The sequence below is a fragment of the Colletotrichum godetiae genome, assembly GCF_030913485.1.
Source record: "Colletotrichum godetiae strain CBS 193.32 chromosome Unknown BDP55scaffold_62, whole genome shotgun sequence".
NCBI lineage: Eukaryota > Fungi > Ascomycota > Sordariomycetes > Glomerellales > Glomerellaceae > Colletotrichum > Colletotrichum godetiae.
In genome coordinates, this window is record NW_026851310.1 from 94,916 (window position 1) to 108,149 (window position 13,234).

Below are 13,234 nucleotides of genomic sequence, written 5' to 3' on the forward strand. Positions count from 1 at the left end.
TCTTTCCTTGGAAGGGGCAAACATGAACCCGGCGGTCAAACGGACATGTGTTCCACGCTACCGAGGTGTTATGGAGTTGAGCCCTGTGAGGCCAAGAGTGCAGGCTCACAGTTTTGGCACCGAAAGAATCTAACAGGGAGAAGAGACAGACGGAAGAAAAAAAGACACAAGCGCCGCCACCAAACTCCTACGACTCCGTAAAACGCTAGGGTCCAGCTCCCACGATCGACCCAGGGGTTCTGAGCTGTCCCGTCGATTTGACACAAGGTGAGATGGTCGCCAAGGGGGAGCAGGCGGGAAGGAGTGTGGGCACGGTTTCTCTTCTCAGCCAGCCCCATCTCTTCTTCCGCTTCGCTCCTCGCGCGCAGACTCGTAAGGGTTTTTGGAAGGGGTCCAACGACTCAGGCGGCTGCATTGTCGAGTGAATGGCGCTTCCGAGTGGCGAAAACCCAGCGAGGTTTTCATGAGAAAGGGGGCTTCGTTGAGAATTCTGTACAACTTGGGTAGTAACCGTTTCCTACTTGCGAGACCAGTTCTGGGTGAGCGGAAACCCCGCGCCGTTTTGCGCGCATAGACTACATCTGTCAAATCGTCGATGGCAAGAAAACTGGAACTCGGAGTTCGCCTTTTACGCTTTCCAGCAATATTTTCTGCCCGCCCGGCCAGAGTGGAGGAGCTGGAATGAAAATGGAGGCAGGTACGCAGAGGAGCAAACCGGTCAAGTTGCTGCCAGGAATCAGCGATCGAGTGCCAAGAGTTTATGCTCGTCTCGTCTGCCACTCCGCGTGTGTCTACCAAGTATTATACGTGTCCGAGCAACATGCAATCCGAGTATTTCCATCCTTTCTTTCTCTTCCGCGGGATCTGGGACGGGCGGCGGAGCCTGGGGATAGGGAGATCGACTTAAAGTTCCTGCCGATCGTTGACAGTACAGACCCGGGCACGAGAACAGGGTCCAGTATCCGTGTAGTTGTGCTCTGCGTGTCTGTATTAGGACATGGAACGTGAGCGGGTCGTCGAGAGTCATGTCCCTCCATGTAGGTACGGATAGCAGCTTGCCTCAAGAGCGGAACTGGGGCACGTTGTGCGGAACAAGCAATCCGAAGGAAGATTAGAAGTTGGCCAAGGAGCAGCCTAGTGAATACAGCTAGTAAGAAAGACGCGATGCTATCCACTGGTTGGCCATGAGATCGCACCATCGACGAAGTCATTCACGGTGTTTGTATTCTCTGCCAGCGACAGCTCCGGACGCTGGCACGAAACGATAGCCGAAGACTGCTCAGACGCTCAAGGTCTAGTCCCTGTGTAGATGGTCATCCCACCTTACGCTAGTTGTGGAGACTAGGAGACTCGTCGCCGGGCTGGTGTTTCTAGATTTGATGTCAATGCGGCCAAGAGATTGTGGGCAAATTTGTATCCGTAGCGGTTCGGAGGAAGAGAGAGCGTGTGTATGTGTGTGTGTGTGTGTGTGTGTGTGTGTGTGTGTGTGTGTGTGTGTGTGTGTGTGTGTGTGTGTGTGTGTGTGTGTTAAGAGTCAGTCGAGGTCCACAGAAAGCACTGCTTGAGTAAAACGAGACCAACACAGACCCATGAAGACCCAGCAAGTGAGAATATCAACGAGCAGACCCTAAGATGTCAAAAAGGAAGATGGATGTATGTTGAGATTGCACCCGAGGGTTTGGTAGCCATCGGGCTTCCTCCCAACAACGGATGTTGGCCGTGTAGCGCTCAACACCGCCGCGATACTTGGCGCGGCGCGACTCGGAGACGGTAACCTATTTGTTGGGTCGGCCGGCTGGGTTCGCCTGGGCATGTAGCCTCCCGTCGTCCTGAAGTTGGAGTTTGAATCGCATTCGGTGCGAAAGTAAGAGCGCATCATGGGCACCTTCGGTCTTCCTACCGTCCTACGAAGCTACGAGGGCTGGGAGATTGGGGCAGTTGAGGCCGGACGTATTCATTGAAGCGGATGTCGGGTCTTCGGGAATGTGTGGGATAGACACGAGTCCACGACAAGTAGACACCGTCTCTGCGGTGCGATTCGAGGTACCGGCGACGCCGTCGGCGCTACGGAGATTTTTTTGCGTCGTTGGGTCCCTGCATCGTACTTTGGACCATTCAGCTGTTGTATTCGTACACCGCAATGTGACACGCTGCTGGAGCGTGGAACTGGGCTGACTCCCAGGGGATCCTCACATACCAATGTATACAATGTCTTGTTCCAAGCTTCAGGTGGTAAACGCCAGGTAAAAGAACCAAGGTGCATGTGGCAGGCATGGTCCGGGATCATATGGTTTGGTGGTTGTGGTGTTGAAAATGACAAAGAACAGCCTTCCATCAAGCATGTGTTCCTTATCCCCTCCATATCCAACCAAGTCCCCGGCACGGGTTCAATTGGCTGATTGCTCCAGCCTCCATTGGGAGACAAGCATCCAGGATTTGGAGAGCGAGTACGTGACTTGCAAGTTGGGGCCTGGGCTAGGTCTCCGTGGTCTCCTGGGGCTCCAGCGAAGTTTGAACAAGATAACCCATGTCGGACGTCGTTCGTTGGATGCCGCCACTGCATCGCCGCGAGCGCGTCAGTGTCAGACTTCAGTGCTGCGTTCCACCCGCAGCCGCCGACCAGTCACCAAGCAGAGGAGGTTGGAGGATGTTCCACCCCGGTGCCTGCCAGGAAGTATGAGGGTACCGCGTGCGTTTGTTGGCGCTCCCACGAACGGAGATTTTGGGGCGGAAGAAGGGTCAGGATCCAATTGATGGTCGGGACCAGCCATCAACGGAGATTGGAAGGTTGCTAAGACGGAAATGGAAGGATTCTAGAAGCAAGCATTTTGCCACAATGGCTTCTCTCTCTTCCGTGAAGCTTCCACGTCCACTCCGCTTCGGGCTTTTTGGCAGGGAACACAGTCAGACGTGCAGACAGCCCAGACCTGCTTTCATATTCTCGGGAACAAGGCGGTCGATAGGGCGCTTGGGCGACAACGAATCCCTACTGGTGAACCGTAAGAGGCATAAGGTAGATTTTGGCTGCAGATTGCTATGGACTGGTGGCGTGGTGCGTGGGCAGTTGTTGGATGGAAATGTCCCTGGAGTCTGCTGTTTGCAAAAGACGCAGAAAACAAGTGTCATCCGTGCTTGCGTGCCTCCTCAACGTACTTTGCGGATTCCTACCTGAGGCTCACTAAGGAAGCTGAGGCAAGCAGACCTCAGGGCTCTTACATGAGGTAAGCACGCAAGGTACCGTCAAGCTACCTTAGGAAGGAAGAGGGTATCGTATCCGTGGCGCTCTTTCCTATTCGATTTTTTAAAGGGCACGGTCACGACTACTTCTTGTAAGTTGTGTAGGAAGGTGTGCATGCTGCCACATGCCGCCTGCTTGCATAGAATCTTGCAGGAAGCTTCGCCGCACATGCCTATATTTACGAGTATGACGACATAGCATCTCTTGACGCGACCCTTTGTTGATTTTACCCACCTCACCCCCCTCCCCCTCGTCCGAGATGTGGAAAAATCAAGCCTCAACTATTCGCATTCCAATAGTTGGGTTTTTTTTTTCGGATATCTTTTCATTCTGCATGAGCATTGCGTTTGCTCACTCACAACCTTCTCCCCGTGATACTTCCGCTGACCCGTGTCATCTTCTTCCGGGCCCTCCCTGACCCCCTTCGTTCTAGATTTATTCCATCCGTCATCCTTGGCCCGCTCTCGGGTTTGTCACGGTATTCTCCAGCCTCCAGCCCCTCTAAACAGTGTTTGCTGATCATCCCGGGGAAGAGCTTGGTAGCGGCTACGGACTAATAGCTGTCGGTTGACATGATGTCTTCCCATGCATGCGACATGGACTTGATTCACGCAAAGCTCTGGGAATTGAACCGATCCGGAAAGTTATCGTCATGCCCTGATCTGAATCTCCCCACGCACGAACAAGAGGGCAAAACGGAATGACGAGGGGGCAGAAAAGGCCCAAGGTGCGGATATTTGGTGACTTTTCACCAACATGGAGGCCCCAGCAACGGAATCGCCGTTGGACTGGGCCACAAGGACACTTGTGCCACGCAGCCCGACCACCGTCCCGGCGTCCACGGCCCACGGCCCACGCAACATAGCGGTATCCCCAGCTAATTCCCTCATGGCAATCTACAGTACGGCCACATGCCGTGAGACAATCTGGCTGTTTGCGAAAGAGAGAGAAAGAGAGGAGGGGTCGACCCCATCCTTTCGGAAAACGAAGTTTGCCAATCCGTCTACGTCCGTACTCGTGCGAATAGCGTTCATTAAGCTCGTTAACGTTTTCTTTCATTTCAACGGCGCGGGACGTAGTCACGTACACATCCCTGTCACGAAGAAGCGGGAGAAATGTTCTGGAAATTGGGCCGACGTCAACCAACAGCTTACAAGCCCATCCACAACAACGACACGAGGCTGACATATGCATGGAAGTCTAGGAAATGCGTGGAAGGCAGCAATCGAAAAACTTCTGCAGCGCTTCGCTTCATCGTCCCGAGCGTCAGCATCAGCGTCCAGGTCAGCGCCAATGTCAGCAATCGTGATCGCCCTTCTTCGCTTAGAGGTGGATAATCGGGTTCGACTCAGGCTGTCTTGAGTTGCCAAGACTACGTTGGCGGCCGTAACGAGCATCCCAAAGGTAAGCCACTTATAGCCACATTCTGTGGCCCGTCAAGCTTATTCCTGCCGTTGCCACATACACAGTAGTACTTTTTGCAGCGCTTTTAGTTCAGTTCGCCTGTGGGATAGCTATGTGTAGTTGGACGGCTCCAAAGCGTGACCGTCCGACGGTGGCAAGCCTCGTCGCAAACGGTCGGCAGAGCTTCCTTGCCTCGGAGACTCAATTGTTAGGACCCCGGATCTGCACGTGCACTCAGCCAGGCCAAATTCAGACGCAGACCTCGAACACTGATAAGTTTAGTCACCACACAGCGTGACAGCTCGCACTCTGAAGGTTGCAGTGGACTGGTGTGAATGATGCATGAGTAAAATATCGATAGAATTGTTTGATAACCAGCCGGCTACTGGGTGCTTCATCCATCACTGTCCAGGAATACTCCGATATTGATATCGGAATGGCTATCTACTTCGTACAAATTCCACGACACCAGATGCCGTCGTCATCCTGAGACAACATGATCGACCGCCGGAGTCAGGCAAACCAACCAAAGCAGCCCATCTTGAATCAGGTGGAACCGAGCCATCGCCGGAGACGGAAGAATCGTGAGAAACGGTCTCAATGTTTGATTGTTCGAATGTCTGAGACCATGCCTTGGCGAGGAGAGCCAGTTGACGAACCCACAACCTTGCAGTCACCCAGTCACCCAGTCACCAATCACCAATCACCCTCAGCAACCTGGCACGCCTGGCAACCAACCACGTTCAAGGGGGCGAGGGGGATCAAGGGAGACAGAAGGAAACCTGAATTCCCAGGGCCTGTCACGATGTGTCTCTCTCTCATCCTTCCCGTCTTATGTATCCCGCATTGTCGCATCGGATCGGCCGCCACGCCTTTTACTTCTTTTCGCATCCGGAACGGCTGCAACTGTAACTCCCCCAGCACGCGTTGCATAAGGCAGCACAACACAACGGCCAACGACTCCCTCGTCAAACGTCAGGGCCCCAACTGGGCATGCCGGACGGACGCATGTAGAACCTCCCTTATGTGAAGGCTTGAGATGTACGATCAAGGCGACGGTTCCGATTGTATCTCACAACGCACCACCGAAATACACGAGGACTTCCCTAGCAAGCTGGGGAAACCCGTGAAAGCCAAGCAATGGGGAAAGAATGCATTGGTTTTCTTTTTGAGATTATCAAGCCACGCATGCCGTTAAGCTCAAGTCGGAACCGGCACGTTGAGACATTTGAGAGCCAAGTCGGGGCGGGCGAGCGGGCACCAAAGCCCGCTCCGTGACATCTAGGTTGTATTAGTATCACAGACATCAAAGCAGATGCCACACGAAGCCTGCACCCACAACATTCGCTAGCTTACGTGCCGGCTGCTCTCAACGAACGGAACGGGGGCCATATCTGCATTCTGCATTTGCGTTGATGAAAGTGTGGATGGCGGATACTTAGGTACTTTAAGCCCCAGATCGATACTATCGAGCCTTGCCTTCAGCCACACATACCTATTCTTCAAAAGTTGCGTAACCTTGTTTGATTGCAACCAGCAACCGACAACCCACGCACGCCACACACATTCGGGAACAAACCAAGTTTTCCTGCGCCATGCGTTCTTATTCCCGAGCAGACGTAGCCTGAACCAGTGAACGCCCCAAGTATGGCAGAGACACGTCGGCATCCCGCACAACACACCTTTTCTTTTCTCTCTCTCTCTCTGTCTCTGTCTCTGTCTCTGTGTTTGTTAGCTTTCTCCCATTCGTTTTCGCTCCCTCAACATTGCTTGATGTTTCTTTTTGTTCAACCACCCCTCGACATCTTGGCTCGGCAGCCGCCGGACTTTACCGCAACCTTAACCAAAAAACATATGTGTACGTAAACTTTCGAGGTATTGCGAGCCCGAAGCATGGTTAAGCGGATGGGGCGCCGCGGGGGGAACGAGTCGGCTTGCGGCGGCAGAGGCGGATGGGGGGGATGGTGGATGAGGGAGGGGGCGGCCAAGGGTTGTGCTAAGCCGGACTGGTTATCCCGTAGCCCACATGAACCGCAGTCTACGTAGTCTTGGTAAATGAATTAGTTCAACCTGCAGACAAAATGATGTGAGGGGCTCTCGCTCGTCTGATGATCCGGCGACAATGATTTCATTACCATCTCTTCTTTCCAGGTCCAGACTCTCGAGGTTGGGTTGTCGGATTGACATCCGGCGGAGAGGGGGGAGAAGAAACATACCTCGAGGTACTGCGAACCCACCTTTCTAGAAGGTTTCCGTTGGGGGTGAGGATGAGGTCATACGAGGGGAGAGGGGACCAGACGGGACGACGTGAAGAACAAACACGAACGAAAATAGAAGAAAGAGACATTTGCTGAATGCATGTTCTGCCCCGTTTTACCTCACCGCGCAGACGACGCCTTGACTTCCCACCCGAATTATCTCAGTCGCTGGGCACACCTTCGATCGGGGCGGATCATCCAGCTCTCAATCGTGAATCACTCGTCGCATCTCATCCCTGAACTCCATGAAGAGTTCTGCTAATTGTCCTGAAGTGCCATGCGTCTTACTTCTGCCCAATATCACCCATCACCCAACGCCCGTCGCGATCTTCGTCGCCATCGCGGGCAGCATTTTGCATATTTGCTATCGTAATTTTTGACTCTTGGGTGGTCGAAAATGCCACACTTAATCAACTGCCGAACCAGTGTGTGTGTGTGTGAGAATGGTGTGTGCCGTCCGTCTCAGATGTCACAACCCAAGCATGGGAACGAACGGAAACGGGGGGCTTGCTTGCTTGCATTGTTTTCTTTCCCGATTTCAATTTTGTGATCAATCGCAGACGATCTCATTTCGAGTTCGAGCAGCTTTCCTTTCTCTCGTGCCCCCCGCGGCGTTGTATAAGGAGAGTTAACTGACGATATATTGCATCGCTCATTCGGCGGGTGGCGCAACGTCAAGCGGTAATTTCATGTAGGCGTGAATATCACTATTATCCAGGCCTATCAGAGACCCTAATGTGGCGGCACATCAAATCTATACGGATAGGGAGAGACTGGCACGACTGGTTCACTGGGATCGAATCGAATTAAATCAAGGGTGCGGGATGCAGACACCCTTTCTCGCCAGAACCACACCCTTGCATGAACTCTGCCGTTGCTCACCGTGACATCCCCCCCCCCCCCCCCCCCCCCCCTTTCTGAAAGGCCTTTGAATGTCACTTTCTGCTTTCGGCAAGTTGGTGACCAACCTTGCTGGACCGTGGACGGGGTGCTGGACGAATTGTACAGTACAGATATACTACATGGGGGCGGGCGGGCTTGGAAGTCATTGGGGGATGGGGCCCGCTTGGGTTAATCTTCCGGGGATTCATCAAAACGCGGCAGATCGGATGTTTAGCTACGCAAAATCCGTAAAAGATACTGAAAGTTTCTGAACAGCCTGTACTTACCTCCCTCATTTAACATCATATCAGTAGTTCCAACAGGGTAGGTAATGAGATGCAATGAGAGGGAGAGAGTTCAAAGACCGGTATCTAGGCGCGGTGTACCGTACCCGTGCGTCTATTTGGCATTGTCTTGAAGGAACAGTATGACGGCATATGTAAGACTGCGGCACATCGCGTCACCCACGTCTCATCCTATTTCTTCTTCACTCTCCTCCTCGTGGATTCTTCCATTGCCAAACGGTAGGAACCCACCACACACCTCTCCTTCTCCCCGTGAGTTTAACAAAAAAGTAAAAGGTGACGACGGTGTCGAGGAGGGGGAGGGTCTTGCTTCTAGCCCGTCTGAATGGCGCACCCGTACCATCGTCGCATGGCGTTATGCCATAATCGGAAAGTCCAATGCCGCATACTACTAGCAAGCATGTTGATCAGACATTCGAGCCATAGCATGACATCTTTTCCCCCCCCATTGCTGATCGATCCACTGCGCCAGTCTTTTGGACCTGGGAGTCTTGAATCTTGGGACGGGGAAAAGAATTGGTGGCCGGTGGATGTTGATGTAATTAGACACCCACACATTCTTACCTCGGCGGACAAGGCTCCCAGCCAGGCTCGTTTAGTGTGTCGCTACACGTGTATCCGTACCGAAGATTGATACTGTATTATGAACGTCCCTAGATGCCTCTCTAGATCTGGGGGAGATGGAAAGAGAAAGAGAGAGAAAGAGAGAGAGAGAGAGAGAGAGAGAGAGAAAGAGACAGCAGCTGGTCAGGTGGAAATTATGATAATTAGAGTAAGAATGGGCATTGTTTGCTTGTGCTTGATTCGAAGGAAATAGCCATAACAAGGCGTGGAGCACATGAATGTGGGAGAAACTACGCCAAGCCCAAGATCGGCTGGGGAAAGAAGATTTCCAGTGAGATGGAACATGGAGAAGGAAACATTGGACACGGCATCTTGAAGATGGCCTCGGCCCGTTCAGGACCATCATGATCCACAGCGTACCGATACAGAGACGCGGCTGGTGTTGGCGTTGCTTCACCTCAACCATCCGTACGTACATGAGCAGTTGGCCGCCGCTGGTCGGATGTTCTATTTCTTACGCTGGCGGGTCGAGCGCAGTGACGCAGTCGCGCAGATACTACCTAGATACGGTCGTGCGACAGAAGGTGAACAGGAGAAGGTCTGCTGTGGTTCGGGACCTCGGGGTTAGTCGATGGAATGGGTTCATGGAACTCTGAGAGAACGCGGATTCGCTTTCCACTGCTCTGTCACCCATGGGTCCATGGAACGTGAAAACTGCAAGGAGGTGCCAGCCGCGAGTGGCGTGGCGCGGCGTGGCGGCGGCGGCAACGGTAACGGCAGCGCTCGCTCCCTTTCTCTCTCTTACTCTGAGTCTCACATTTGCTCTGTAAGAGCTCTGTAAGCTCGCACGAGCGGCGAGCCAGGGAGTTCCTGGCATTTGGCACTTTTTGCGGAGCCGGCTAGAGGGTCTGAGAGAGAAATACTGCGCGCGACTGCGACTAATTGAATCATGGCGGCCACCGAGGCTAACTGGGAAGCGAAACGGACGGTGAGACGGAGAGATGGCCGAAATAGCAAGGGATCTATTGGAAATGGAAGGCGCCATAGCCCAAAGATGAGTTGTGAGCGCGAGAGAGCGAGGGTGTGAGTACTGCGTGCACGGGTAACCCCCTGGGGTGTGCTGTGTGTAGAGTAAAGTCCGGATGGTGTTAGCCTGGTAGTAGGAATAAGTTCGTTTTTCACTTGTAAGAGCATGTATTTTGAGGTGTCAGTGTCTATCCTGATGTTGAGGCTGTGAAGGGTCAATAAGGATGAGGTTCGAGGGTTGCTGATATCTCCAAGGCAGGTGTCTCTAGAGTATTAGCCTGAGTTCAGAGTAAGTCCCAAAAGAGGCCATGTGCAGATACTATGCTGGGCCGGTCACTGATTGTATAAACCGGGCTCTGTCCCACACGTTGCTTTTGGAGATGGAGATATGGCAACGAAATGTCTTGTCCAGCACCTCTGGTGGAATCCGTGACATCAAATTACGCCATTGGCATGCGTTGTACGGATACAGACGACAGAGTCAAGGGCTCCCGTCAAAGGTGTCAGTCAGACCCGCGCCGGCGCCGGCGCCCGACGCCTATCGAAAGCAGATGGACTGATGGAGCGACCAGCGGATGAAATGGGGCACGAGATGGGACGGAGGAAGGGGTCAACTGTGGATGGCCAACAAGCGCGTCGAGTGATTGGATGTTGATGGGATGAAACGAGGGAAACGGCCATGGGGCCAAGCAGGTGAAAAGGATAGCCGGCACCGCGATCACGATGACGGTGACACGTCTGGTCTGCTTCATTTCTTCCTCAAGGCCAATGGAGTCAATGGACGAGGGAATAAGCGCGAAATGGCGAGATGACCGGGGGGGGGAGACTCAGGAGACGTACAGACTGAGACTGCGGTTGAACTGGAGGGATAGGCGAAGCCGACGTAACCCCCAGTTCTTGGCTCCGAACTCCGTAGAAAACGGGCAATGGAACCAAGATGGTGAAGCCGAACGGTCGTATCTTGGTGGTCCAGGCCCAGAAGTGCAAACGCAGAATGGGCAGCAGGTCCCTGGTAGACCACAGCCGTGTCTACCCTGCCGAGGCTTACCGTTGAGAGAATATTTGGAAAGAAAAAAAAAAGATACGGGTGCTCCGTACGTACTCCATACACTTTGCGTGAAATACCATGCGCTGAGAAAAAAAAATACGAGCATGGAAAACTGTAAAGCTGTAGAACTTGCGACGGGGAAGAAGAGAGGGAGAGAGAAAAAAGACCTAGCCTAGACCACCGTAATCCCGCGACCCGCTCCTTTCGATCCCGTCACGCCCATTATCCCTCACTCTCATCCCGTTCAGTCAGGGCCAGCCCAGCCTATTACTACGTAGGCAGGTACTCCGTAGACTGTACGGATAGAGAGGTAGGTTCGAAGAGCACGTACTCCGTGCCCTAGGTCATATGCTTACCTAAGGATGATCCCTGTCTCCTTCCCTTGATCGAATTGTTCCATATGCCTTCCATTTGGTTGTCTCTTCTTTTCCACCGACTTTCCCTAAACGGGCACCATCAGCCCATGCAGTGCCATCATTGGATCACTCGGACCCTCTTTCGAAGCCTTCTAGCGTACTCTAGTGCTGAGAGGCTCCACTCACACCAATCCGGCTGGGCTCAGTTGATCACGGCTTGTCCCACCCCTTTTCCTTCAGAGTTCACCATGGCTTGTCCCCCAACTTTCCCCCTCCCTTCCGTCACCTTTCCATCCCGTCTTCCATCCGTCTTCCATTTCGTCTTCCCGCCTTTCTTCTGCCGCTGTTGTGCATCATTCCTGTCAGCTCAAGGTCACTTTCCAATTGTTGCTCAGGCTGTCACCTCCCCAACCCCTGCTGATTGCTAAGCCAAGCCTCCGTGCCCTCCAGCTGAAGGGCCTGAAGAGAGGAAGAACAAGAACAGGAAGAAAACGAAGGAGAAAGGGGGAACCAGGGGGTCAAGGCCACTGTGACCATAATACCGAACCCCCCTTTACGACAATACGACTCCACAGAAGGACGGGGCAAAGAAGACCACTCAAGTCCCTAACCCATCGTCTCTCGGCTACGATAGGATGCCCTGGCTCTTCCTGCCTGCCTCGACTCCAGTCTCGGAAGGGTACTCGGCTTCCTTAGCAAGCCGAAACTCCCGTCTATGGCAGGCTTCCATTTGGACTCTCTGGACTTCTGGAGCTCTTTTTCTACACGCAACCACGTTACCACAGGCTACAGCCCAACCGCAGCAAATGCTCCCCGCCTCTGTGCCACGGTGTCGTCGCAAGAGCAACGCGTCACTTCCGGGCTGTTAGTCACCACATGCCTCCACCGGTACCCGCCCGCGGTGTTGGTGTAGCTTCAGCGTGTCCTTGTGTAGCTGTATCTGTAGAATGCCCAAACCTCTGTAGGTATCGCATGCACATTGAAGCTTGTTCGCTGTTTACTTTCGAAGACTGGTCTAGGAGCGACATGGAAGTTTAGAAGCAACACGGAGTACAATGCGCATATTCCATCGCTTGGCTTCCATTGGCCACTGGTCGTCTTCTGGCCTTCTCTTTCCGGGCAATGATGTGCCTCCTGCCTCGTCTTGTCTCCTTTGCCCAATGAACCCTGCAAAGCACACAGCGTACACTACTGTTCACTGGGCCATAGGCAATTCCGTCCAGGGTTGGTCAGTGCTTCTTTTTTTCTTCCCTTCGGCGGTGATACCCGAGTGGATGACCTTAGTCAAGTACCAACATAGCATGCCTTCGCCGTGAACAATACCTTGTTCGTGGTCCTTTTCTTCGTACCTTCTTTAGCGTGATGGACTTGTTCCCACATCCTGGCAAGCTCCCCTTCCGCTGGCAGGCCTCCCCTGCTCAAAAGCCCGCACACATCCTTGGGCCTTTGCCCCGTCCAGCGCCTCGTCCGGGTCTCCCTCCAACAGGCAAGAGCGATTGAATGGACCGGGACCCTCCTGGTGCTGGTCTGGTGGATGGGTCAATGACCCTGGGGCCTGGGCAGCATGGTGATGGAAGGATGGATCTGATTTGAGGTGCGCATGCGCTCCCCCTTCTTCTCGCTGAGGGGTGGCACCGTGGCTCAGTGGGAACCATGGACCTCGGGAATGAAGGTACCGCTACTCGTTGCCATGCCTCGTTGGGTGTTGTCCAGTAGGGGAATTGTCGTCCAAGTACGTACGGATACTGCCCGCAACCCAAGACTTCTGGTACTTGAGGCACATGGCCCCCGGCGCGCTAATTCAGTGCGGAGCATTCCCTCTTGCGGGCCCCGTACCTACCTAACCTGACCTTACTCTACCATTCCTTGCCTCGCCTCCTCGCCTACCATAGGCATGATACGGTACGGCCGCCGTCAAAAAGATACTTGGCCCATGTACTTGTTCTGACTGGATGGATACCAGACGCTTTTAGCTATCTCATGTCCTCTCCTCTTACCCATCCCCATCAATCCTACCGTTAATGCTTCACCTTCCCTCTCCTTCTCAAACACTCCCGATTCTCTCGAGACAGACATTCTCACTAGTCCCTTTTCCTTCGCCTACTTACTGCTTCTTCCACTCTCTCACGATACACTGCGAACTATTTCCTCGA

At 53.4% G+C, this 13,234-nt stretch overlaps 4 protein-coding genes across 4 annotated transcripts; 1 reads left to right on the forward strand and 3 right to left on the reverse strand.

Annotated features, from left to right (window-relative positions):
* Positions 1 to 461: 461 nt before the first annotated feature.
* BDP55DRAFT_362039 (uncharacterized protein) lies at positions 462 to 1,582 on the reverse strand. Its single transcript, XM_060567044.1, has 2 exons — positions 796 to 1,582; positions 462 to 726 (listed from the first exon to the last, which is right to left on the reverse strand). Exons 1-2 carry the CDS (start codon positions 1,209 to 1,211, stop codon positions 585 to 587), a joined length of 558 nt encoding a protein of 185 aa, XP_060424066.1. The 5' UTR covers positions 1,212 to 1,582; the 3' UTR covers positions 462 to 584.
* BDP55DRAFT_362034 (uncharacterized protein) lies at positions 1,572 to 2,700 on the reverse strand. The gene has a single exon (XM_060567043.1). The coding sequence runs from the start codon at positions 2,561 to 2,563 to the stop codon at positions 1,955 to 1,957; it is 609 nt and encodes a 202-aa protein (XP_060424067.1). The 5' UTR covers positions 2,564 to 2,700; the 3' UTR covers positions 1,572 to 1,954.
* Positions 2,701 to 3,611: 911 nt separating this feature from the next.
* BDP55DRAFT_362067 (uncharacterized protein) lies at positions 3,612 to 4,593 on the reverse strand. Its single transcript, XM_060567046.1, has one exon. The coding sequence runs from the start codon at positions 4,430 to 4,432 to the stop codon at positions 3,785 to 3,787; it is 648 nt and encodes a 215-aa protein (XP_060424068.1). The 5' UTR covers positions 4,433 to 4,593; the 3' UTR covers positions 3,612 to 3,784.
* Positions 4,594 to 9,840: 5,247 nt separating this feature from the next.
* BDP55DRAFT_362142 (uncharacterized protein) lies at positions 9,841 to 10,318 on the forward strand. The gene has a single exon (XM_060567047.1). The coding sequence runs from the start codon at positions 9,986 to 9,988 to the stop codon at positions 10,235 to 10,237; it is 252 nt and encodes an 83-aa protein (XP_060424069.1). The 5' UTR covers positions 9,841 to 9,985; the 3' UTR covers positions 10,238 to 10,318.
* The last annotated feature ends 2,916 nt before the right edge of the window (positions 10,319 to 13,234 follow it).